This window comes from Ptychodera flava, chromosome 21 (genome assembly GCF_041260155.1).
Source record: "Ptychodera flava strain L36383 chromosome 21, AS_Pfla_20210202, whole genome shotgun sequence".
NCBI classification, from domain to species: domain Eukaryota; kingdom Metazoa; phylum Hemichordata; class Enteropneusta; family Ptychoderidae; genus Ptychodera; species Ptychodera flava.
In genome coordinates, this window is record NC_091948.1 from 12877948 (window position 1) to 12902029 (window position 24082).

Genomic DNA, 24082 nt, shown 5'->3' on the forward strand with positions numbered 1-24082 from the left:
TATTCTAATTTCAAAGTGGAAGTAAGAGTTTGCACACACCCCATACCAAATATAGTACATGCTGGCTACTATCTTAGTGCCACCACTGGCAGCATATGTAGTGCCATTTGTTTTTTTATATCCTTTTTTTCTCACAATTGTAATTGGATCGAACACCACAGACTTGCAGAATCAAATAGATTTAGTCATTCATCGAAAAAAAGTTTGAACAGTAATAGGCTGCTGTGATGTTTGACCATATATTTGTATACTCGATACTTATGTCCAGGGTCCGCACATATACATTCCTGGAGAGTACTTGAATATCAAAAGCTGAAGTCCTGGATAATGAAAATTGAATCCTGGAAAGTCTTACATAAGTGATAATCCATCCACGATTTTAAAATGTTGGCAAGATAATCGGTCAAAATAGTGCAAAAATGATATATTGTGAACATGATACCAAGAAATACCTCAAAAAGTCCTGGAAAATTGCTGAAAAAGTCCTTGAATTTGAAGCGACTTTGAGTGTATGGACCCTGTATGTCCAACTATCTAATGCAGGTGGTGATAAAAATTCATAATTGTAGAAGGTGTGTGTACCAGATGAATGACAATGACACACAAATATCAACGTCAGATGATGTACACTCCTGGATCCCCCTATCATATTCGAAAAGGATAGGGAAAAAAGACCCTGTGTATAAATGAACTTACAAGCCTATTTCATCAAGAAGAGAGACAAACGTCAGTCACTTCAGTGTACAGAGAAAATAATTTCAAGCAGAGACTTCGAGTGATAGCTTGGGAAGGAATGTTTTTATTTTAATTTCAGTATGGCAAGAAATGACAACTGCAGTAAATTATTAAATACAGCCTCGGCTAAAGAGAATATTGAAAAGAGTGAAAAATAAACATGTCTGAATGCCAAACCAATGATCACAGTAATAACTAAATATATGGTCTTTGCACACATATACATGTATACTGGTTTGAACTAAATGCTGCAACTCTGCTTAAGGTAGTATGCACCTCGAAAGTAAAAGACGTAAACTTTTGCTCTAACTTGCCTGAAAGAAACTTTCAATCATTCTCTTTCAAAATCAAGAACAAAAATAGGGGGTCACCGTGCAAATTTTGGTACTAGAGAAACAAATTACCCAAGATATACCAATATTAGAAATTCAAAATGGCCGCCATCCCTGTGTAAACTCTATGGAGAAAAATAAAAATTTTTGAATTTCGAAAAACTAAGCCGGTGAAAAGTTTTCTTACACCAAGAGCTTTAAAATGAACCCCCACATGTGGTATATCAAAACAGAATTGTAAAAGTTTGAGAGTCCGAATATCTGTCCCCGAGGTGCGTTCTACCTTAATGAAATATAAAACTTCACAGTGTTAGAAGCTGCATCTATATTTACAAAGTTCAACCACCTTGATGCAACCAAAGGCAAATACAATTAGTAGTCACAGCAATTTTAACAACAGTACTGAATATTCTGATATTTACAGGAACAAGCAAATTTGTTCATTTTTCTGTGGTATCAGGACAACTATCAGCAAAAGTTTGTGATCTTGCACAAAATTAATTATTCACTCTTCTTTGCATGCTGGTATGCATTGGCCTGTTGAACTAAGGGAATATGGCAATAATGCAAAAGCGCTCATCAAATCATGAAGATTCAGACTGATCGTATCACTGGGAGTGACTGATGAAATATGATTCATAAGGCAATACAAAGTGATATTGATCTTATGATCATGATTTCAATGACATGAACAGATAATTGCCAAGCTGGTAAAAATCAGTACCCGATTTGTACATGCTATAGTTAGCTATGATTGCCTATAGCATGTAAAAATAACAGAATCAAATACATCAATGATTGGACATAGGATGCAGGAAAGTGCATAAAAACTATAAAATGATTGACTTTAGCATTGAAATATATACATTATTGACTTAAGCACTGAAATATACATATCATTGACTGTAATAATTGAATCAAAAAGGCATTGTGACATCCTTGACTTTGACCATGTTCAATTTGTGATGATAAGAAACACACATACTTGTAAGTGCATGATGTTATGTAGAATTTCATGAGGTGATTGAAAAGGAAAGAGAAAAAATGTTGAATCATCTTCGAAGGAATGTAATATCGCTGGCAAGCCATGATATATCAGATGCCTGATTGTCAATTACATCATGATTATCTGAAAGATGACATAGTGACATCACCGTGAAGATGGCAGTATTTTGTGAATAGAAATGCAGCCCTGATGTCCTTAGTTTTTGAAAGTCTTTGGTATGTTAGGGACCGTCTCAGATTGTCGCAGAAGTTCAAAAAGCGAAATTCATTCGTTTAGGGGGGGAGGGGGTTTGACCTCCATTCAGTTAATGAAGTTCACTTTCGCACTTTTATTTTGTGATCACAAGTTTTCGTGTGTTTATTTTAAATTAAAGAAAAACTGCACACTCGTGCCAACAAATTTGTAACTGTTTTCATCTCGTTTGTACCCGAAGCACAATTTACCGATATTAACATTGTATCCTAAACCTTTCATTCATCAAATTATACAAAGACGTTAAGCACTAGAAGTCTTTATTCTCACTTGTTATGCACCTGGTCATAGTCGTTTTAATATGATTGAACATGCCTGGGCCCCCTTGTCAAAGTTTCTCCCTTATTTACCACCCCTACCAAGTACAAATTGCGTGTTCGCAAAGACAAAGAACAGCACAAGAGATGCAAAAAGGGAAAGTAAAATAAAATGAAACGTTTTTGCAGTAAAATGCCCTGTTAGTACTCAAATCTGATCGATTACTTTAATTGTAATGTGGCAAGGGGAATACGTCTTTAGTAGCTATAGCAAAATGCAACATTGTACTCTCAGGCAGACATGAACATTTCACACTTTTGAAGTTTCCTTTAGGGGGAGGGGGAAGGGGGTTTTGATATAAACGAAGGAATTTCGTTTCTTGAACTTCTGCGACAATCTGAGACGCGGACCCTTAGAAATACAAAAAAAAGGTGTTTTCCTGTAACATGGCTCAGAAATGGGATATGTTACTGTTATATGGGAAATTTTTGGCTTGGTTTGCTCACTGAGATGAAATAAAAAGGGGTTAAAGTTGTCAATTTTGAAATGTGAATAAAAATGCTTTGGGTTAGAGGTATGAAATGGGAAAGGTTAACTCTACTGTAACCACACGCAATTTTTCATGGCTTTACATACATGATAGAAAAATGTTTGAAGAGTCAAATCTGGAGTATTTTACATCTAAAAAAGCCCTCAACAGAATAGCCACTTCTTTTACATGGTCATTGGTTGCATGTAATTGTTTGACTTTGGTACAGTATCTTTGTGTAATATTCGTCATACCTGACTTTGAATAACCTCTGTCTGAAAATGCCCAAAATGAATCCAAAGCAAGGAGGAATGAGTCTATTTTGACCTATTTTATATCTGCATCGATCACAATTGTTTCAGAAATTAAAAAGAATGTACCATAATTTTTCAAGAGATCTATGATTATTGAATTGTACAATTCCTGTCATTTTTTCGTAAGTTCACCGATCAGCACATCACCTACTCTGAAAGTAATGCCACACCAACCCTCTATAGAAATGCAACTTCCATACACCCATTCACTTTATCTTGGTCCCATGTGTGACCACTATGCACAGGTTTGACTGCATATTCATTGAACTATCTCACTGACAGTGTATATGCTTACGGGGACAAAAGTGAAACTTGAATGGCGGCAAATGATTACCATTTCTGCGATGCTGTGTGATCACCTTGCAATCCTAATTTGGCTTTGAGATTCTTTCAAAAGATTCAGGGATAACATGGAATTCTGGTTCCCTTCATTCCCATGCAATTGGCAAATCCATTCCCATATCCTTCTTTAATATAACTGAATGGTTGCTTTGGATGGAAATTTGATGTACTGTACAATGCACTTGAGAAAATGTATCAGAATAGCCTAGTAGGTACTGACAGAAAAAAAATATCATGGGGAGAGTGTTTGTATGCCCTTGATGTCACACATGTTCATAGTCAAAGTTCCTGCCTACAAACCAGCCAAATATCATCATTAAAAAAATACAACATAATAATGTTACAAGAAATGATATACAGTAACAAGGACTTCAAATTTTCTTTTTGCTTGATTGAAATGTCAAGTAGGTTGCAATGTTCATACAACACTCACATATAAAAATACTAAGAAGCTAAGTACAAGCCCACATACTGCCTTGTAACACAATACAACCATCTACTGGAGCTCAATCCGTTTACCCCAATTTCCCTGTACACTGGTTCACTCATCCCATTGAAAACAAATGAGAATGTTCCAAAGTCTGGTAGTCAGAGGGTTAAAAGAGACACTACATTTGAAGAATACAATTAAACCCTTTCACCATAATGGTTTGGTCCAAATCCTAAATGATAATGGACCTGTTTACGTGGAATCAGGGGTGAAGAGATGAAAGAGTAATACAGTGTCAGTAAAGTATATACAGAGGAGAGATACAAATTTTATTTTTCTGAGAAATTCAGATTTCATTACCTTTGACTTAAATATGTCAAATAGATTGAAAATCTGCAACTGCCGTGTTGACAACCATGACAAGCAAGTTTATCAGAAATATATCTACAGATCACTTTTCATTATTTACATTCATTTACACTATGTACATTGAACTCACAAGCCAAGGAAGGAACCGTTGCTCAGCTATCAAGGAGTGCTAACAAAACAAACTGAAACAATATCAACTATTTCTACCGGTGGGAAATATACGTGGACATCAAGTTCACGAATTGTAATACGACTGTATTTTTCACCCTATGTCATGGCGTTAATCTGTGGTGGTTTTCAGTAAATGAATTCTACTAAAACATAAAGGCATTGAGTATGTTAATGAAATGGGTATCAACATTGTACAAAATATTTATCTAAAGAATATTTTCTGCATCAAAGTAAATCATAATTTATTACATAGTAAAAGACACACTATACAATTATCTACATATGTACATTCCATTTTGACCTCATTCACCATAGAAATAAAATCTTTTGACAGTTGTTAAATAATAATTGAAAATCAATTTACAAAAAATATGAAAATAATCACATATATTAAAAAAATATGTTTTCGTAAAATATATGTTTTTGTAAAGCAGCCTCGGGTCGTGTAAGTACAAAATAAAGGTATGGATGGACGTTGATTTGAGGTTACGTAATAATACAAATACTGGTAGATGTTGTTACTGGCTGTGGAGATATGACATGTTAAAATATGAAATAGAAGGCTCAAAGGTTAATAAATTAAGCTAATGGCCCTGTCACACCTTGACGATTTAGCCAGCGTATGCCAACATATGAAAAATTTGGCAAATACGCTTAGCATACGTTGAGTACATTATGGATAAGTTTTGTATAGGTTAAGAGCACACTGAAGTACTCTGGTATACGTCGTAGTGCGGCAAGGTCATCGAAAACTTTTGTGCATGCACAAACTTTTTCGACGTATGCCAGCGTATGGCTCATACGTCCTTGCACACACGGGCCATAAGTTGTAGGTAGGTTATGTGCTTGTTGACACACGTTACTTATGAGTTAACATATAAGCCAAAATTGTCTAGCGTACCCAAAACCTATGAGTAGGTTATAAATACGCTATGTATATGCCCAAAATTGAAAAATACATTGTTAGTTCAGCAAGTCAGCATTTGAGAGAAACTCTGATAGGTCGGCATATGCTGGCTAAATCGTCAAGGTCTGACAGGGCCTTAACCCTTTGCACCCTGACCCCCTGGTACTCTATGACGTCATCGGACATTTCTGTCCGAGCCTGGTTCAAAGCCTTAACTGATGCTGACAGCAGTATACTGTATCTTTGGTAATTCATGATGTTAAGTTGCAGTACAAAATGCTCAATGAGAAATAATGTAATGGATAAAAATATACTATATAATAGGCTTATACTCTACCCAGCACACTGAAACTGAAAAAAGGTCTGTATTTAAAATCTACAAAATAAGCATCCGGGTGAAGCAGAAATAACTGACTCTGAAAATAACTACACATTATATTCAAATATGGTAACATATGACAGCGACCGCAAACGTCTTTGTTAGTTCACCGAGGCTGAATGCTGCAAAATCCTTGATCTTATTCAAACCGATGATGTACAACACCTATTCACCTATACATAACGATTTTCATAAAACCAAACCGTCTATAAACTTAGGTTTGTTAGGCATTGGCAAGGAATGTCATAAACTGCAAGCATATCCCAAAAATATAAATCTGGAATTTTTGACGTATTTTCCTAGTATGATGTTATCAATTCAAATTTCATATAATTGTTTTGTTTGTTGAATTCTTGTAAGAAAGTGCTTGTTGTACTGACAGGATTCCAAATAAACTTAATCAAAAAAAATTTTAATAGTTAGCAGGAACAGAACAAAAATTTCACATGTCATGTATTTTTTTAAGCAAAAACTGACCAGCGATAAAAGCCCAGATTTGGAGGATTTATTAAAAATTTCACCGATGAAAACAGAATATAATTTAAATCAAGCAGTAATTCTTAACATGATTATTCCACACTTGTGGGCTGACAATGCCAAACAATGCATAGATCACCTGCGTAGATCTCTTGTGGATGAAATATACATTGCAATAGTTGTTAATTTCAAATCAACTAGAACCCACTATATACTGATAGATGTGTCATGTAAAATCATTAATATTCATGGGGGTTTAATTAAGCTGATTTCATGTGTCAGCGAAAATGGTGAAATTTAGAATCCCATTGAATTATTAATGATTTTACACTATAATGATTGTTGGATGATAAAACTTCTACCTGCGAAGTAACTAACTTTACATACTTCTGCGTTTTGTGAAAAGGTCCACAGTACAATACACTGTGTGTGACATTGAAAGATAATGTATGTTTCGTGAAAGTACGTTGATTTTGCACCTACAGTCTATTGCAATCCAGCTGATGACAGAGACACATTCATCTGTTTTGGAGTGTTACAATTTCAGGTTCTCAAGCTCCTGGGCAAATTTCAGGATGTCCAGTAGATCCATTCCAAAATCAGTCTGCAAACACTTGTAGAAAAACTCAGGAGCCTGCAACAAATAGGATTGAAAAAACCTGGAAAAGTCAAGGCGACCTGGAAAAATTTGCCCAGCAAAAGGTTTTCGGATAAAAGAAAGTCCACTTTTGTTTTTGAGAATAAATATTCTGATGAAAAAACTGCCTAAGTACACATTTCAGTATTCACTATAAAGAAGCATTTTTCATAAGCACAATAAATTATATTTTACCTCTTTTCTCAAGTTATGGAGTTGAATAAGATTGTGGCCGGTCAGTCGACTCAGCATGGCTTCATTGTATCTGAAGAAGAAGCAAAATAATTTAGTGAAAAGAGCCACAATACAAAGGTCAATGCTTGGTACATTTTGTGAGAAAAAGAAAACTGGGTTCAAATAACAAGCAGTACTCAGCTTGTTGTTTCGGTGTATTTTCAAACCATTATCTGACACAGCAATCTAACACAGGGTTATTGCATCTTACTTTTGCTGCATATTTCATCTTTCGTACATAAGAAAACATCAAACTGTTGTTTTCATATTACAACTATCCAGTATGTTTAATTAAGGACAACACTATATTGTTGATATAAAGCAACATCTGGAATTCTCTGTGGCTGCATCCTGGCATTCTGTGAACTACATGAGCATGTATACTCAGTCATTGAAGTAACAATCCTGAAAAATATTACAAATTCTGAGAACATTTTGGTTGGTATTCTATGAAAGATGCAATGGGTATTGAAACAAATATTAAAAAGCTTGAATTGTGAGTTCTTGCAACAACTATCATGTAACACAACAATGTAAAGGCAGATATTAAATTAATGTATATGTTGCAATGAAGAAGAATTTGAAATACATCCAAATGTTTCGTAAAAACAGGATGGTTGATATCATTTTTCCACGGTAAAACAAATGACTAACTTGTTATACAATCTTATGATTCAGTTGGGTTTGAAAAATTTTGATTTGAGACAGTACATGCTCTTTAATAGATAATGCACACTTAGCAAGTGCGGACAGACTAGACTAGACTTTTCTCACATCGGAAAATTCCATCATGCCTCTGATACTGTTTGGGAAACACCTTTCACAGAATATCGCAAAAATTACCAATGAAATATTTTCCACATCAATGAAAACAGAATCAACTGATTCAGAGACAATTTGATTTTCTGTTGAGTGAGTACAGTGTGAACAGAGCCAGACCTGTTGATTTGACTTGTCGTAAACCAGTTTTTGACCTCATCAGAGGTCCACTCTCGGACTTTGTCCTCTTTGGTTAAGATTGGAGGCAAGGGGGATGACCGTGTTGGGAAATCAAGTTCACTACTGCTAGGTCGACTCTGTAAAGAGAACAAACAGATATGCTGTAGCAAAGGACAGGTACTGTATCAGACAAACTATTTGAAGATACTGAATATATAAGCAAATTCTATCGAGTGGCTTTGGCAAACTAAGAAGAAAATATAGAAACACTAGTTGTGAAGAGATGCTGACCATATTGTACTGTATCTGTGATATTTTCTCCACATGCAATTCAGACCATAAGATTAGGGAGTATGTAGCAGTGTTAAGCCTTTCATCTTTCTGTAATGGTCCGGTCCTTACCAATAAAAACACGGAGACTGTACCAAAATTTGGAGTTTAAAGGACTAACATACTTCAATTTCTGCTGATCTTTGTCATCATAATTTCATACTTGTTCAGATTTTGGGCTGAGTGAGTATTTTTTAAGAGCAGCAAGATTTTGAAAAACATTCTTGTATCAGCAAAATGTTGAAGTTTTGAATAATCTTCTGAGACATTTTGCAATAACGTGTAACGTGAGTTAAAACACGGTTCGGTTCAGAAAAATGCTATCTCAACTGACAAAACCTACTCAGGTTGGTTAATTTGAAAAAAAAGAATTTAAAACAGTTTGTCATATAAAAACAAAATGCAATTATTCATAAGGCTAGTGAAATAGGTTACTACTTTATAAGAAGATGCAAAATGTTGAAATTTTGAATCTGTATATGGTACATGTATTTCACATCAGGTGTAACGTTTGATGAATTTTCTATCAAATTTTGGTTTGCTTTTTAAATGCAAATACTTTGTCTACTCCTAAAATCATGCAGCAAAATTTGGTATCCTACTCGTATTTAATGTCCAATATTATTATTGACGACTGAATTTTTGTCTCAACGGGAATTCATCTGTCAACAATAGCACTGAATATTATTGCACACAATGTCTTGTGTGTCAAATCTAATACCTTAGTATTTCAACATGCTTTAGGAAGATGGATAAGAAAATGCATTACTGAACATAATGAAAACATAAAAAATTTACAGCTATGTCAATTAAATATACATTATGATGCATTAACATAAAGAATGTGTGGAGTTTTGAATTATGGTAGAATTATGAATTATGGTGATAAAAATGATTCATATCTGCTTCAATATTATAATAAGATAATGAATATTAATTGCAGGATTCCTGATCCCTGATCTACCATGTTGGATATTATCATTTGCTTCACTTTATTACATTAAGATAGAATTCATCTTGAGGACAGATTTTCTGCTTCTCAAACTTTTACAATACGTTTCTCATCCACAACTTGTGTGCACTCATTTTGAAGCCCCAGGAGTAAATATTTTCACCGTGTCATTTTTTGGAAACCGAAAATTTTTATTATCCAACACAGGGATGGCGGCCATTTTGAATTTAAAATACAAGTAAAATGTTAGGCAAATTTTTCTTCAAGACCCAAACTTTACATGGTGACCCTTTTTGATTTGGTAAGAGAATGATTGAAAGTTTCATTGAGGAAACCCTTTTGGGCAAATGTTTCAGTCTTTCACTATTGTGGTACATACTATCTTGGCTCTTTTTATGAAATAAAAACACACATAGGTCATGAAATTCACTATCTATAACATACAGGAAAATCAAACTACAAAATGTCAAATAGAGCTATATATTTCACACTAACATCTAGTATCAATAATGTACATAAAGGTACAGGTATGGCCTACTATCTAGTTGCTCGATGGACTACATTGAACCTTCATGGATTGTTATCTTTGTCAAGCTACAGAAAACGTTTTTCAAATTCAAGTTGAAGAGCACTGACAATCATCTGCTGATAGAGCATTGGAAGCTAGCACATGTTACAAATTAGCCCAAAGAAAATTTCTTTGAACTATTTCGAAAATTATCATTGTAATCTAGTTGCCAGATGGACTACATTGAACTTTCATGGATAGCTAGCTCTCTTTGTCAAGCTACAGAAAACATTTTTCAAATTCAAGTTGAAGACCAATGACAATCATCTGCTGTAGAGCTTTGGAAGCTAGCACATGTTACAAATTAGCCTGAAAAAATGCATTTGAACTATTTCAAAAATTATTGTTGGGAATACATTTCACTTTGCTTTGGCTTTCTAGTGTATAGGTCCACCAGCCTGATTGAAAAGAGACAAAATGGGGTTGCATAAAGTTTTTGAAGAAGAAAACAAATTAAAGAATGTGTACATTCTCAAAAATACACCCTTGAGATGCACGACAACATGAAAACAAGGAAAATAAAACTAGCACAAAAAGACTGAAAGCTTACAGGATGTACGTAACTTTTCAAAATAAATATTATACTGTACATCACAGTATGAACTTGCAAGACAGTTATTGAACTTCACCACCATTGGGTTAATGGGAGACAAAGGGTGAAAGGTCATGTGGTGTTACAGAAGGTGAAAGCACACTGTCACAACACTTTTAATTTCAAAGTAATGACTGTAATACAGTACCAGTTCTGTGTTTGGAGAGATACTTGCAATGCTGGCAGTTCGTTTCTTCTGTTGGAAAGAAAATGCAAATGTACACCAAGAGAGTGGAGATTTTACTCACTTGCACTGTAGTCGTTTTAGAACTCCCAAAAGTCATTTGATAAAAAAGGAGGAAATAAACTAAACTTACATGAACACAAATAAATAGAGAAATTAGGTTCGACCAATCATAGACCCTCTGGAAATGAGGGTCTGTGAACCAAAATGTTACAGTATTAGTTTGAGGTAGAATGTGTCTTGCATATACACATGTAGATAGTCGGCACTCAAACTTTTACAATATTCTTTTGGCCTACCATTTGTGGTGGCTCATTTTGAAGCTTATGGATAGTTTTGTGAAAATCAGGAATTTTATTTCCCCATGATGGTAACACAGGGATGGTGGCCATTTTGAATTTCAAATATTGGTAAATATTGAGTACATTGCTTCTCCAGTACAAAATTGCACAGTGACCCCATCCCTGATTTTTATTCTTGATTTTGAAAGAGAATGGTTAGAGTTTGCTGAAGTTTTTCATGTTTGAGGCGTGAACTACTTTAAGAAACCAAGGAGCTACTTTTTGAAACTGAAATCGAACACTGCAAAAAACTTGATTAGTTTTTGAAAGAGTGACAGCTATCTTTAAAGACATTAGTACACTTTTTTCACTAAAAGGCTCAATGTTGTACAGTAGCTATAAAGTGGTTTTCCATTTCAAAGAAATCCATGATCATATTAATCGTAGACTTTATAGCTTACACCAGCTTTACCTAACGGATATTTTTGAAATTGTCAAAATATTTATATTCAACTTTAATAGCATGCAAATTTTTTGCACAAGATTTTGGCATCTTCTGGCGAAAGTAATTAATTTGATGATATCTTCAAAGATTTTGATGTATGTGTGTAATATTGAGATTACATCATATGTAAAATGCTGAAACTTTACAGAGTAGGAACAGAGAATACAAACTGTACAAAAGGATGGATCTGTTCTTGGACTGATAATACATTTTCCCCCACCGCAGTAGTACTGCATTAAATGGCAGGGTCAACAATATCAATCACACTAATGTTTAAAACATAGGGCCAAAGTCCCTGAAGCTACTATAGACATGGATACAAAATTAAGTATTTCCTGACTGTATGAAATTATCTCACTAAGGTCATCCTAAGGACATGTAAACCAAATATTAAAGCTGTCTGACCAGCGGTTTTGAAAAAACAAGCGACTCAACAGTTGACAGAGCTCTGCTGTGTTATGTAGAGAATAACCTTTTGTGACACATGTATTGATGAAGAAGGTGGATATCTTTGATAGCTCATTTCAGGATGGCCTAACCAAAAATGGAAAAAAATTCCGTAAAAATACAGATTTGCATATTTCATCACAATTTGAACAAATCTAAGTTGGGTTATCCCTAGGGACCTGTATACCAAATAACAAAGCTGTCTGACCAGCGGTTATGAAGAAGATTTTTACCAAAAACGCCTTTTTTGGCATTAATTTGCCTATTTTCAACAATATCAAAAAATTAAAAAAAATAGTTTCTCAAAATCATATTTTTCATCTACACAACAAATATCAAATCAGTGAGTACTGCGGTTCTCAAGATATTTGAGTGGACGGACGCCTCACAAACGGACATACATACATACATACATACATACATACATACATACATACATACATACATACATACATACATACAGACTGACGCCGGACACCGGACGGATACCCATCCCAATAGCTTCTATAGACTATAGTCTATAGTAGCTAAAAATCGTGCAATAGGATGGTAGCTACTATAGACTACGGTGGCATGGAAGATACACATGGCATAAAACCAGTTGGCAAGTGCTAAGGCCCTCTGACAATATTCTATTCTGCATTTTAAAATACAAACAGTGAAAATTAATGTCTACACTTGCAATTTCTAAAGTATTATGTGCTATAAGAGTAGAAATAATTACACAGAAGCTGCATCCAAAAATGTTGCTTACAGATATCTAAAGTAACTAAAAGCTATTTTAAGAGTGCAGAGAGTCAGATGTAAAGTTATGGTTGATCTTTATGATAGATGGCATTAACATATGTACTGTGAAAGAAAAGGAGAGAAACAAGCAAAATAAAAGGATAGAATGAGAACATAATGTCAAAAATGACACAAATGGAAATTGAACTGAAAAATGGCAAATAAAATCAAACTTACTCCAGTATCTGGCACAACATCCTTTGAATCTGTTTCTGTTAGTGGAGTCTAAAATAATAATAATTACATGTATGTATGTATGTACACTTTCCTTTAGAATAAAGTAATGTTTATTCTTATGATTATATTAAAACATTTTCGCGGGTATAAACAACTGGGACTGAATGAAAAGAATATATTTCTGATTTCTGATTGAGGTATTATCGAAAAAAAGCTGAGATTCTGTAGACTTTGTATGTATTTTAGTTAGAAGTGAGAGTCAAATTGCTCTTGGTTGAAGCAATTACCTTAGACAGTATTTTTATAAAGAAAAGGAGCAATTATTAATATTGAAAAATAATGATTAAATGCACTTTTCATGAACTTGAATTTGACAATAATTTTGTGACACAAGTTGAGGAACTGATTCCTTTTCTATGAGAGGTTTATACCCATCATTCAGATAAACATTCCACTGCTATAATGAGTATTGAAGATATATAAAATCAAGTAATTTTGTATTTCTGAAAAAAAGGATAATTATTAAAGTAAGATTAGGGTACTTATGAAACTTTAAAGGATGCAGTACTCTTAATTTTGATTTAAAAAATTTATTCTATCACCTACACCCTTCCTACCTTTCTTCTCTTGTCCTGCACACATATTAGTCACAAATGTATGGACAGTTACCATGCAGGCTCCTGGCATCCCTCCCTAGGGTTCAGAAACAGGGGAATGAATAACTATAGTTACCTGTTGGGGAAGTGTAGGGTGATTTCTTTGTTTAATCTGTCGTAGCAGTTGAGTCATTTTCTCATCAAAGTTGCTGTGATGATCTGTGAAATCCACGTACAGGTGACTGCCCAGCAAAGCTCCCAACCAGTTCTCCGCTTTGAAGTTCTGCATTCTCAGCGGAATAAATTCCTTCTTCAAGTTAAAGACGTACTCTCCCTCTGCGAATAAAACAAAACAAACAAACAAATAAATAAATAAATAAATTACAAATACACAAAAAACAACCAAACAAACAAATAAAAAAAATAAAGAAACCACAGATGACTGACTGACTGATTGATTGAATAGAAAACTATCAGCTAGAGGATGTAGATTTTATAAGCACAGGTACACAAAGGTTACACAGTAATGATGTTTGTATGTATTCCAATGTTATATATTTCATGAAGTCCACAGGAAGACAAAATGCTGATTTTTTCCCCACCTGTTCTGCAGTTTGCGCTTTTCTGATAGCTTTTACAATAACAGACTAAGATCAGACTAGCTTCCTGGACCGCCACTGCCATGGCTTCCAAGATGGAACCGGACATGTTCTCAACATCAATCCAAGTGTTGTACCCTTCCTCTCTGAGTCTCTTGTTTATTTTCAGTACAACCCTGCAAATGAGGGATTCGAAATTATTATACAGAAAAAAAGTGACTCTCATCAACAGTATGGAGACTGATTGATAAGCATATGCAATGTAGATGAGTACCGGGTAACAAAAACAATCAGTTATATACACACTGTTACATTGCCATGCATGCTGCACATACAGCACAGTCCGAATATCAACTCACTATGTAAGAATTGCTTTGAAGGAGATGTCTGGAATTTATCATGCATTCTCTCACAGTATTTCACGATAGAGATTGTGTATTACAATGGCCGTACATACATGTAGTGTTTTCTCTGCATGCTTACCGAAGCGGGCAATTTCTGCCCCATTCATCAAAATTAGGGGGCAAACTGACATTTGAGGGGGCAGTATTTTTTAATGCTTACTAATGACATTGGGCCCAAACATCATATCATATCAAAACATGAACATAAAATGCATGGCACTGGTATCCATGGAGACTGAAGCACAACTATGTCCTTTACTGTGTTTTCTTTTTGATGCGTACACTCCACGTTATCACGTCACCAAAATTGAATGACAGGCGATATTTTGTCTTTTCCGGGGGAATAACGGCAAATTTACAGGTCACTACACAGTGCGCTTGGGTCACCATCATACGGACGTGCGTGCTGTGTTTTGTGCGCGATTTTCGCGCAGTCAGTAACTTTCAAAGGGCAGAAAAAGGCTCGAAATGCGCAATTTGCGCAATCGCGCAGTCGAGAGAAAACCCTGTACATGTAGCTGCTTTGTTGCCATAGAGATGTGTATATGTAATAAAGACAGAGGATGAGACCCTAAGCTACTAAGTGTCTGCGTAATCCCCCTGACATGACTAGTAGCACTGCTGGTATATGTCGTAATGTCCCATGCTCACAGTTGATGTACAGCATTACTGAAACATACACTGTAATGCGCTATTACTTGTAATTCAGCACCCCTGGTAAAGATATCAGACTCTCAAAGTTTTCCAATACTTTTTTGGTCTAATGTTTGTCGCAGCTCATTTTGAAGGTTTTGGAGAAAGTAAAGTTTTCACCATCTTGGTTTTGTAATGAAATGGCTTCTGCTTTTTTTTTTTGCCACTGCTAACCCTATATACACTGCCGTCATGTCAGGTGAATATTTGACAGGAGGATTAATGCATTGACCTCTGACACATGACCTCAGGGTCAAAAGTAGTCAAAGTAATGACAAGCAATAAATTGTAATACTTTGCAACACTTTGTGTTACAGTATACTGTCATTGAAATGGTTGAGGTGGAATAGCAAAGCTTTATAAGCCCAGATTAAAATATTTTCAGATCAAGTCGTTGCCTGGATACCATTTTCTGTGTGATTTGAAGTTCAAAAGAAAATGACAACATTTTTCTGAAAACTCAAAGTATTTATATCTGAGTTCCATCTGTTTCAAGAATGAGTTGATTTGCCATGTTACAAGTACAGTGGACTTGCAGACACTGAAAACTTGCAGTGTGTATGGGCCTGTGTGTTCTCAACGTTACACGGCCTACTGCAACCATGCAAAGCTTAATGGAGTTACGGAACTATATAATTATAGTGGTATGCCGTCTCTCTTGAGGTATCTGCATGAATTTCTTTTCACCCCATTCTCAAGTCCATACTCACCATTGAAAACACTGAATTTGGACCAAACCGCGGTGGTTAAAAGGTGGAGAAAGTCTCTCCCTGTAGTACGGGTGTTACACTTACTCTTGGTTGTTCCAGTTGTAACTCAACATGATATGGCCTTTCTTCTGAGTATCTGCTGGTGACACTGGTACAGATAGTCTCTGTGATTTGGGAGGTTCTACCGCTGGTCCTCTAAAAAGCTGAGATGCTGGGGCTGGTGGTGGGGGTGGGGGAGATGGTGCAGGGTCGATCCCACCTGCACCATCTACATAAGGGGGAGGGGGAGGAGGTGGCGCTGAACCACCTGGCAAACCTATAATAGGTTTGGAATCTATGTCAGTGGTACTAGGGCTCAGTTGCTTGGCTGAACTTGGTCGGATGACAACGTCATCGTCGTCACTGTCTTCATCAGCATCTTTGCTCTCGCCGCCATCGGTGGCCTCCACTTCATCTTTTGTAATTGTCTCTACCGTTTTCAGACCACGCAAGACAAAAAGGGCGCCCTCAGCATTTTGCCTGACCTTGTCGTTGGGCGACTTCTTCATGTCATTCAAAAGTTCAGAGATGTCTTTCTCACCGATCTTGACCTCGTGCAGGAGAGGACGGTTACTTGGTACGAAAGTCAAGTTCCAGATCAGCTCAGTCGCCAACAGCTGAACATCAGCCTTCTCCGAGTTCAAAAACGCAGGAATGATGTCTTTTCCGCCTTCCTCACAGATGGCTCGTTTGTTGTCATCAGCGACTGCATAGTTTACCAGACTCTGGAGCAACTCAACCTCCGACATCTCCCCTTTCTCCGGTTGGTTGGGAGGAACAAAACCAACCAGCTGGTTCAGAAGCTGCCTGATGGCATTGGTCTTCTCGGTGACTTTTTGAACTTGATCCATGTCGTCACTGTCAACCAGCAGGTAGCTGAGGGCCATGACCGCTTTTGTCTTGACCACGTTGTCGTCGGTCGCATTGGGAATTTGCTGCAGTGTGTTGATTGTCATCTCGCTTTTCATGAACTTATGGTTTCTTTCAACTTTTGCCATCTTGTAGACTTCATTGACGACAGATGGAAGCTCCTGCAAAAGACAGTGACAAAATATCAGATTACTCATTAAAAGGAAATGGTCAGTTAAAATGCAATGCTTATTTTTTTCTCTGTCCATATGTTTCCTCCAATTTCAGATCTTTAAAAAGCAACACGTTGGCCATGCAATGTGCCCAATCCTCCTACCTACAGATTCACTGTTATGTGTGGCTGGGTCTGAGGGTCTAACTCTGCAAGTTGGTGTCGTAAAGTTTCACTATACTTGACTAAATCATGTTAGTGAATGGAAAAACGGAACCTGCATGGTAAGGTGTAATTAGAGAGACTAATTATCACCTGCTTTGACTGAAGACAAACTTTTTGGGGGGGCTTAACATTTGAGCGTCATTTTTCTATAATTGTTGCAAAATATTGAAATATATCATCAGTGTCTATCATATACGACAATGCTTGCAGTACCGTCAAAGAAATCCCAATTATCAGCTGCTTGTCACAGATGGATAAGAACTGAAATTCTGTATTTATAGCCAGTCACCTGACTTTCGATGTCTCAGAATATAAAGTAATATGAATTCATCAGAAGGCTTGAGAAGAACACCAAGATTTAGAAATGATATATTCATGTCTGAGAAATTAGTTGAGCAACATGTGATGTTTGGTATTTGACGGAAAGATCGTCGGGACAGAATTAACTGTTCTTTTTGAGTTCAAATGTTATGATTGCAGTCTACTCTGAATCTTGTCAATTCATGGTTTCCTTAGAACTCTTGCTTTATACAAACAGGTACTTTTTGCTCGTAATTCATTACAATTGTACTCTGTCACCATTAAATTTCCTTACAGCCCCATTTTCTTTGAAACTTTATGTGGAATATGGGGTCAAATGGTGGTCAATACAACAAGTATATGTAGATGTATATGTATATGCCGCATAATTTTGCCTGTATGTGAGACATACATGTATGAATGCAATGCCCGCTACAAAACAGTTCTACAAAACAGTTGATCAGAAAGGGTTAATTGGCACATTGCCAATAATCACTACACCAGAGGCACAGCAGCACACAACCGCAGACTATTGTGAACGAGTATTTGTTTACAGAAAAGAGTGGAATAGGGGGTCAATGCTTGGGTGTTGTAGAGCCGATTACAGAAAAGAGCTTTGTTGGTATGGCGTGACAATAGCAACAAACATGACCCCCTAAGCAAACAAATTTAACAGAACCTCAGCATAAGTAGAAAACTGAGCTTGCAGTTTTGCTTTTGCATTGCTCCTATTATGACTCCACTTCCTGTTTAGTGTTTGACAAGAAGGCCCTATATTTCTCAAAACAGTTAAAATATCAAAGTTTCTATTTCAAAGCATTTCTTAGTAGCATACGTGTATTTATAAAGAACTACAGTTTAAAGGAACAGTAGCCATAACTTTACGTGATTTTTTTATAATTTTTGTTTTTAATGTCAAACATACATAGTTTTTTGTTCGACTTGCAAAATATGTTAACATACACAGTGTTGAACTTCTTGACTCAGCCTATACATGTGTAGACTGAGGTGTTATTGTTTACAACTGGTCCGAACAAGAAGTAAAATTCAAATGTAAACAACAATAAGTTCATTTTACACATATACACGCTATGTTCACATGCTAACGAGTAGGTGTGTCAACATATTGCTCTGGGTGTAGAACAAGAACTTACAATCGCCATACTAAAGATAGAACAGCACAAAAATTGTCAAAAGTTACAGCTTCTGGCCCTTTTTTAAACTTTGAACCCAGGACTCTAATCCCCCAAAAAAAGAAGTAATAGATATTTTAAAGGAGTATTTTACCATAATCTTCTAAAGGGAACACCTTGAATGCAATATGTAGATTCATTGAGCTACCTGCAGCCTTTGAAGATTTCACTGGAAAAAGACTTTCCATGTGTAAAGGATGATTCATTCGGTTTTTCCCGGATGTTCAATTTGTCGAATGAAATTCAGGACACATATATCACATGAGTCATTGTTGAATATTGATTTACCGTCACTCGTCATGTTATGTTTCTCAAGCAAGTTTTTTCATTTAGGCATTATATTTGTGTATATTGTAATACATATTTGCATGATATGTATTATGTATCCTATATGTCTTTTTTACATCATCTGCTTGACTTTCTATTCATGACAAAGCTATTGTGAATTTTTAGGTAAGCTAAGATGGTATTTGTTACCTCTTTGGCTTCCAGACCATTCACAGCATCCACGCTGTCTGTGGCGATATCCGTGGAAACCAATTTACTCATCTTTTCTATCATTTCCTCGCATCTTGTCCTCCTCTGGGCAGAGGCGGGTCTTTCCTGCTTCTTCACTGTCTCTGGGTTGGTTTCTGACTCATCCTTTCCTTGTTTGCCGGTGCTTCCAGGGCTACTGCCGTGCACCTCCAGGGATTGGAAATTCTGGGAGCCCGTCCTTTGGAGGTCCCTGTCTGCCCCCTTCTTTTTCCTCAGTGTTCGCAGCATCTTGAATTGATCACTGAAATTGGTAAATTATGATAAATATTATTTTGTGGATAAAGCCTGAAGTCAGCGTAAGCTGTTGAATGTTAAGCTGAAAGACAAAAAAGATGTACTAAAGAATGTTGTGGTATACATGCTTTGACATAACACAGATAAGATCTCTCTATAAGCTTTGCACCTACCAGATACTTACTTATGTCTAAGTGGAAAACTCAAATGCATCTAAATACTGAGATTGAAGGAAGGATGAAAGCCCTCCTTAGGAAACAAGACTTACACAGTTTTTGCAAGACTTTCTTTCACATTTGCAAAACTTTCAATTGTGAAAATTTCAAATTGCATCAGAAATTTATAGGGTATGCAGACATCGACAATCTTTTCAAAATTGTGAATTAAGAAGCTAGAAACCTATATGAAACAATAAACAAATGAATAATTACTGTGTGTTATATAAGTCTGTTGAGCTGTAGAATTTTTAAATCCTGAAGAAGCCAGCTTGCAGTGTTGGGTTGATACGGGTGTCAATTTGTTTTACTAAAAGTTTCGATTAATTCTCATTAACGTTAAATAATTTGTCCTAAAACACATGTTTAATTTCAATTCTTTGCATCTCAGTGAATATTTTTTCCTCATAAATCATAAATGATATATGAACATACTGTAAAAAGTGAAAATGATCGGCGAAGCAGTTGGGAGTGAACAGTGATAAAGGATACATGTTCAGTTAGGTACACTTACAAATTGTAATTGAATCGGAATGTTTGTACATCCCCACAAGACAGTAAGCCCATTTTTCTGGCTGTTTCAACAGATCTATAAGAACACAAGATCACAGTTTCATTGATATTAACACCACTGGTTAACTTTTTGATGAGTTTTTGATGGGAACTCAAATTATCTTCAGCCTCCCGTGGGTATCATATGTGTACTGATGAACTGAACTCACAAACTATGCAATTAATGAATAAATTTCAGACAACATTTGTCTTGCTTACAGCTGGCTGCAAAAAGCCCCTATGACTCAGAGTGCACTTTAATAGATAGAAAAACGCACTCTTGTAATGCCCTTCGTTACATAATTGTCCAGAGAGTTCAGTGTTCATAGTGTGTACGGTGTGAAAAGCTTCTTCATTGAGAAAAGCAATGCTGTTAATGTTGCAATGCGTCTAGGCTGCTTTGCCAAGGGGGAAATAAACTGTCAGTTCTGTCAATACGTCACAAAACTGCATCGAGGGCTTATAAGATCTGTGTCTAGTCTCAGTGTTGTAAGCATTCGAAACCATATGAGCTTCAATCAAGATTCCTCTGATGCTGAGCCTAAAATTATATCAAAATTATATCAAACCAAAATTATTGAAAATTGAATTTCCAAGGGTAAAATGTCAATCTCATTAAAATCAGATGTACATGTAGGGATTGATAAATCTTTCTTTCTTCTGTATCCTCCTTGTTTGGTCTAGGTAGGTCCTTGCCTCCTCTTCCCCTTCCCCCCATGCCCCAGCAAATGTGAAGCCATACAACACAAATTTCAAGCGCATCTCTATATCTTATTTTCATAAAATGGAGCAAATTGACTGCATTTTTTTTACAATTTTTATCATTGGCAATGTGCTGTATTTCAAAATTCAACACAAAAGTTGAGTAGGGAAAATCATGGAAGAACTGCACAGTGTTCCGAGTGTCAATTTATGTCATCAGGGTTACACATTTGTTTTATGTTGTGATGAGGGGACTGGATCACAAATTTCGATTTGCGCAATTTGTGCACAGAAATGGCATCAGACATTGGACAAAACTGAAACTGTGAACATACAATACACTGACCTTTGCATCCTTTATAAACAGATATATACACTGATTCAGAAGTAGATGCGGATGATGACTGGTTTTGTAGTGCTGTGTATCGCATACGCTGACAAAGTTTGACAGAAAGCCGGCAACAGGACAGAGCAGTTTGGAGTGTATTATACAGCAGATATACTGACCCTATCAACTTGTTCTTCAGGACGGAGGCTGATAATGAGGATTTTTCACTTGTCCACTTTACAGATGTCACCAATGCCACTTCAACTGACACAGTGACACTTGTTTGAGTAAATATTCACACATACCACAGTCAATATTGCAGAGTCATCGGTGCCGGTGATTATAGAATCACTTCCAATAATAACCACACTGACAGAAATCCCCCAGTGATTGGAAATGTAAATATCCGTGTACAGGATTCATTATCAGTGGATCCTTTGATGGTCATTGCAGTGTAACGCGCAGGTAATAGCTATATTGAAACAATTTGTCATGCACTATAATGACTCCCTGCTCTGCTTGGGAAATTCCCCTGCTGTAACTTTCAAACATTTCTAACGACAGACTAAGTTACACATGTTGAATTCCCAAAAATGAAGCAAATTAATTCTGAATATAACGTATAGTTAGCATTTTTATATTGATAATGTAGGTGTCTGTACAAGTAGCCATGTTTTAAATCATATTTTGGAAAATATCAATAATTATCTCACATCAGGGCTTACACTTCTCACTAGAAATTTGTTCAGTCTGTTCAATTTTTAATGGTAACAATTTGTGCAAGCATTCTTTTTATATACATGTAGCCACAGCTCTGGAGACCTTGCTTTACTGAGTACATGACAGTTGGAGTTACTATGTAAATACTAGTACATATCTGAATTTACTAAAAATGTCTGTCATTAACATGTTTTGCTCATATTCGTAACAGATGCCATCGGACCTGAGATGACCAGTTTTGAGAACACTGACAATATTTAGAGCTTATGAATAGCTTTGTTATGAAGATCTTGATTTCTCTGTCAGTTTCTGGAGATCTTTATAACTTTAACACTTTGCAGACTGATGTCAGGTAAAAGGTCCTTTTGATTGGGGGGGGGGGGGGGAGGGAGATGTGTTGACCTAGACTGAAAGATTATGGTATAAGCACCGTACGGTGGTTTAAGTAAGAACAAACCACATTACATCAAAAGGACTGCTTCTTCAACTGTGTGATACCTGATTATCACACTGCCTCAGTAGTTTACTTCAGTACTTTATTTTCTAAAGTTTTGCAAACATTTTTCCATACATCTTGTAAAAAAGAAAACATTGAACAGAGTGGGTAATCTTTTCTGAACCTAAATTTTTACCTACATCAAAGTAAACTGTACGAAAGATGAATTATGTGAGAGATGGGAGGCTTAAATAATCTCTTTTATTATGCCTAAGTGAGCACTGCAAATTCTACCTGTTATGGGGAGACTTAAAAAATATTGTGGTCTTAACCCAAACAATTCTAAAATGCCTTGGACAAAGCCTAAACTGGAACAAATTATAGGAGATCACTCCAGTATTAAGCTATGCATCTGGTTACTATATATATATATATATATATATATATATATATATATATATATATATATATATATATATATATATATATATATATATATATATATATATATATATATATATGCGTGCGTGCGCGTGTGTGTGTGTGTGTGTGTGTGTGGCAAAAGATCATATATATATATATATATATATATATATATATTATATATATATATATATATATATATATATATATATATATATATATATATATATATATATATATATATATATATATATATATATATATGCGTGCGTGTGTGTGTGTGTGTGTGTGTGTGTGTGTGTTATGGCAAAAGACCCAAAGGAATAAGCATCACATTATGTCATACATGTAACCACAGGCGTTACATGTATGTGGACAGGGTAGTTTGTAAAACTGTTGTTTATGCTGTGAGTTTATGCTATGTTCCGACGTTCTGATGCGTAGCCTTGTGGTAAGGCTACGTAACGTCGGACTCGAACGTAAATGTAGCATAAACTCACAGCAAAACTACACTTTAGTTTTAGTACACAGTCCACACGGTCCACAGTGCATGTATCATAGACTGAACGAATTCGAAGGACCATTCAACATGACTTCGTTGTAATGCTCGCGACTAGTGGGTAGTTATACTATAACTACCCATAATACTATAACTACCCACAACTCGCGAGCATTACAATGAAGTACGCACGAACGCCAACTGTAACCGTGTGATCTCACGTTCCGGGGAAGTACATTGGTATAGCTGCTGACGAAGTCAGTGATTTGCCGCGCCTGTGCAGCGGTGCATACAGACGCGTTTCATATACTTCGCATTGTGTTAGTTTGCAAATGCACCAGAAAACGAAAATAAAATGGAAATCAAACCTTTCAATTCGTTTCCTCTCAGGAAATCAGGTTAATTTATCCACGCAGAATTCGCCTGCCTTCGAAGAGCTCAAGGTTCGTCATAACTTGCACTGACGATTGCGTTCCTTCCGAAAAAAATTTCACCGCTGATAGCAAAGGTTAAAGTTATTTGT

The 24082-nt window shown here is 36.0% G+C and overlaps 1 protein-coding gene across 5 annotated transcripts; it reads right to left on the bottom strand.

Moving 5' to 3' along the window:
• Positions 1-779: 779 nt before the first annotated feature.
• LOC139121458 (uncharacterized) lies at positions 780-24067 on the bottom strand. Of its 5 annotated transcripts, none has more exons than XR_011549279.1 (10): positions 23928-24067; positions 19391-19691; positions 16220-17205; positions 14332-14504; positions 13866-14065; positions 13134-13181; positions 8312-8448; positions 7334-7403; positions 1351-7135; positions 780-994 (listed from the first exon to the last, which is right to left on the bottom strand). XR_011549279.1 is itself a non-coding variant. In XM_070686351.1 (10 exons), the coding sequence occupies exons 2-10, from the start codon at positions 19676-19678 to the stop codon at positions 7037-7039; spliced, it is 2049 nt and encodes a 682-aa protein (XP_070542452.1). In that variant the 5' UTR covers positions 19679-19691; positions 23928-24067; the 3' UTR covers positions 5644-7036. The 5 variants fall into 5 exon arrangements, 4 of the variants coding, with proteins under 4 accessions (XP_070542452.1, XP_070542451.1, XP_070542453.1 ...); XM_070686351.1 differs by lacking the exon at positions 780-994 and adding an exon at positions 10902-10949 and having other exon boundaries at positions 5644-7135; XM_070686350.1 differs by lacking the exons at positions 780-994; positions 23928-24067 and adding exons at positions 10902-10949; positions 21500-21633 and having other exon boundaries at positions 5644-7135.
• Positions 24068-24082: the final 15 nt, after the last annotated feature.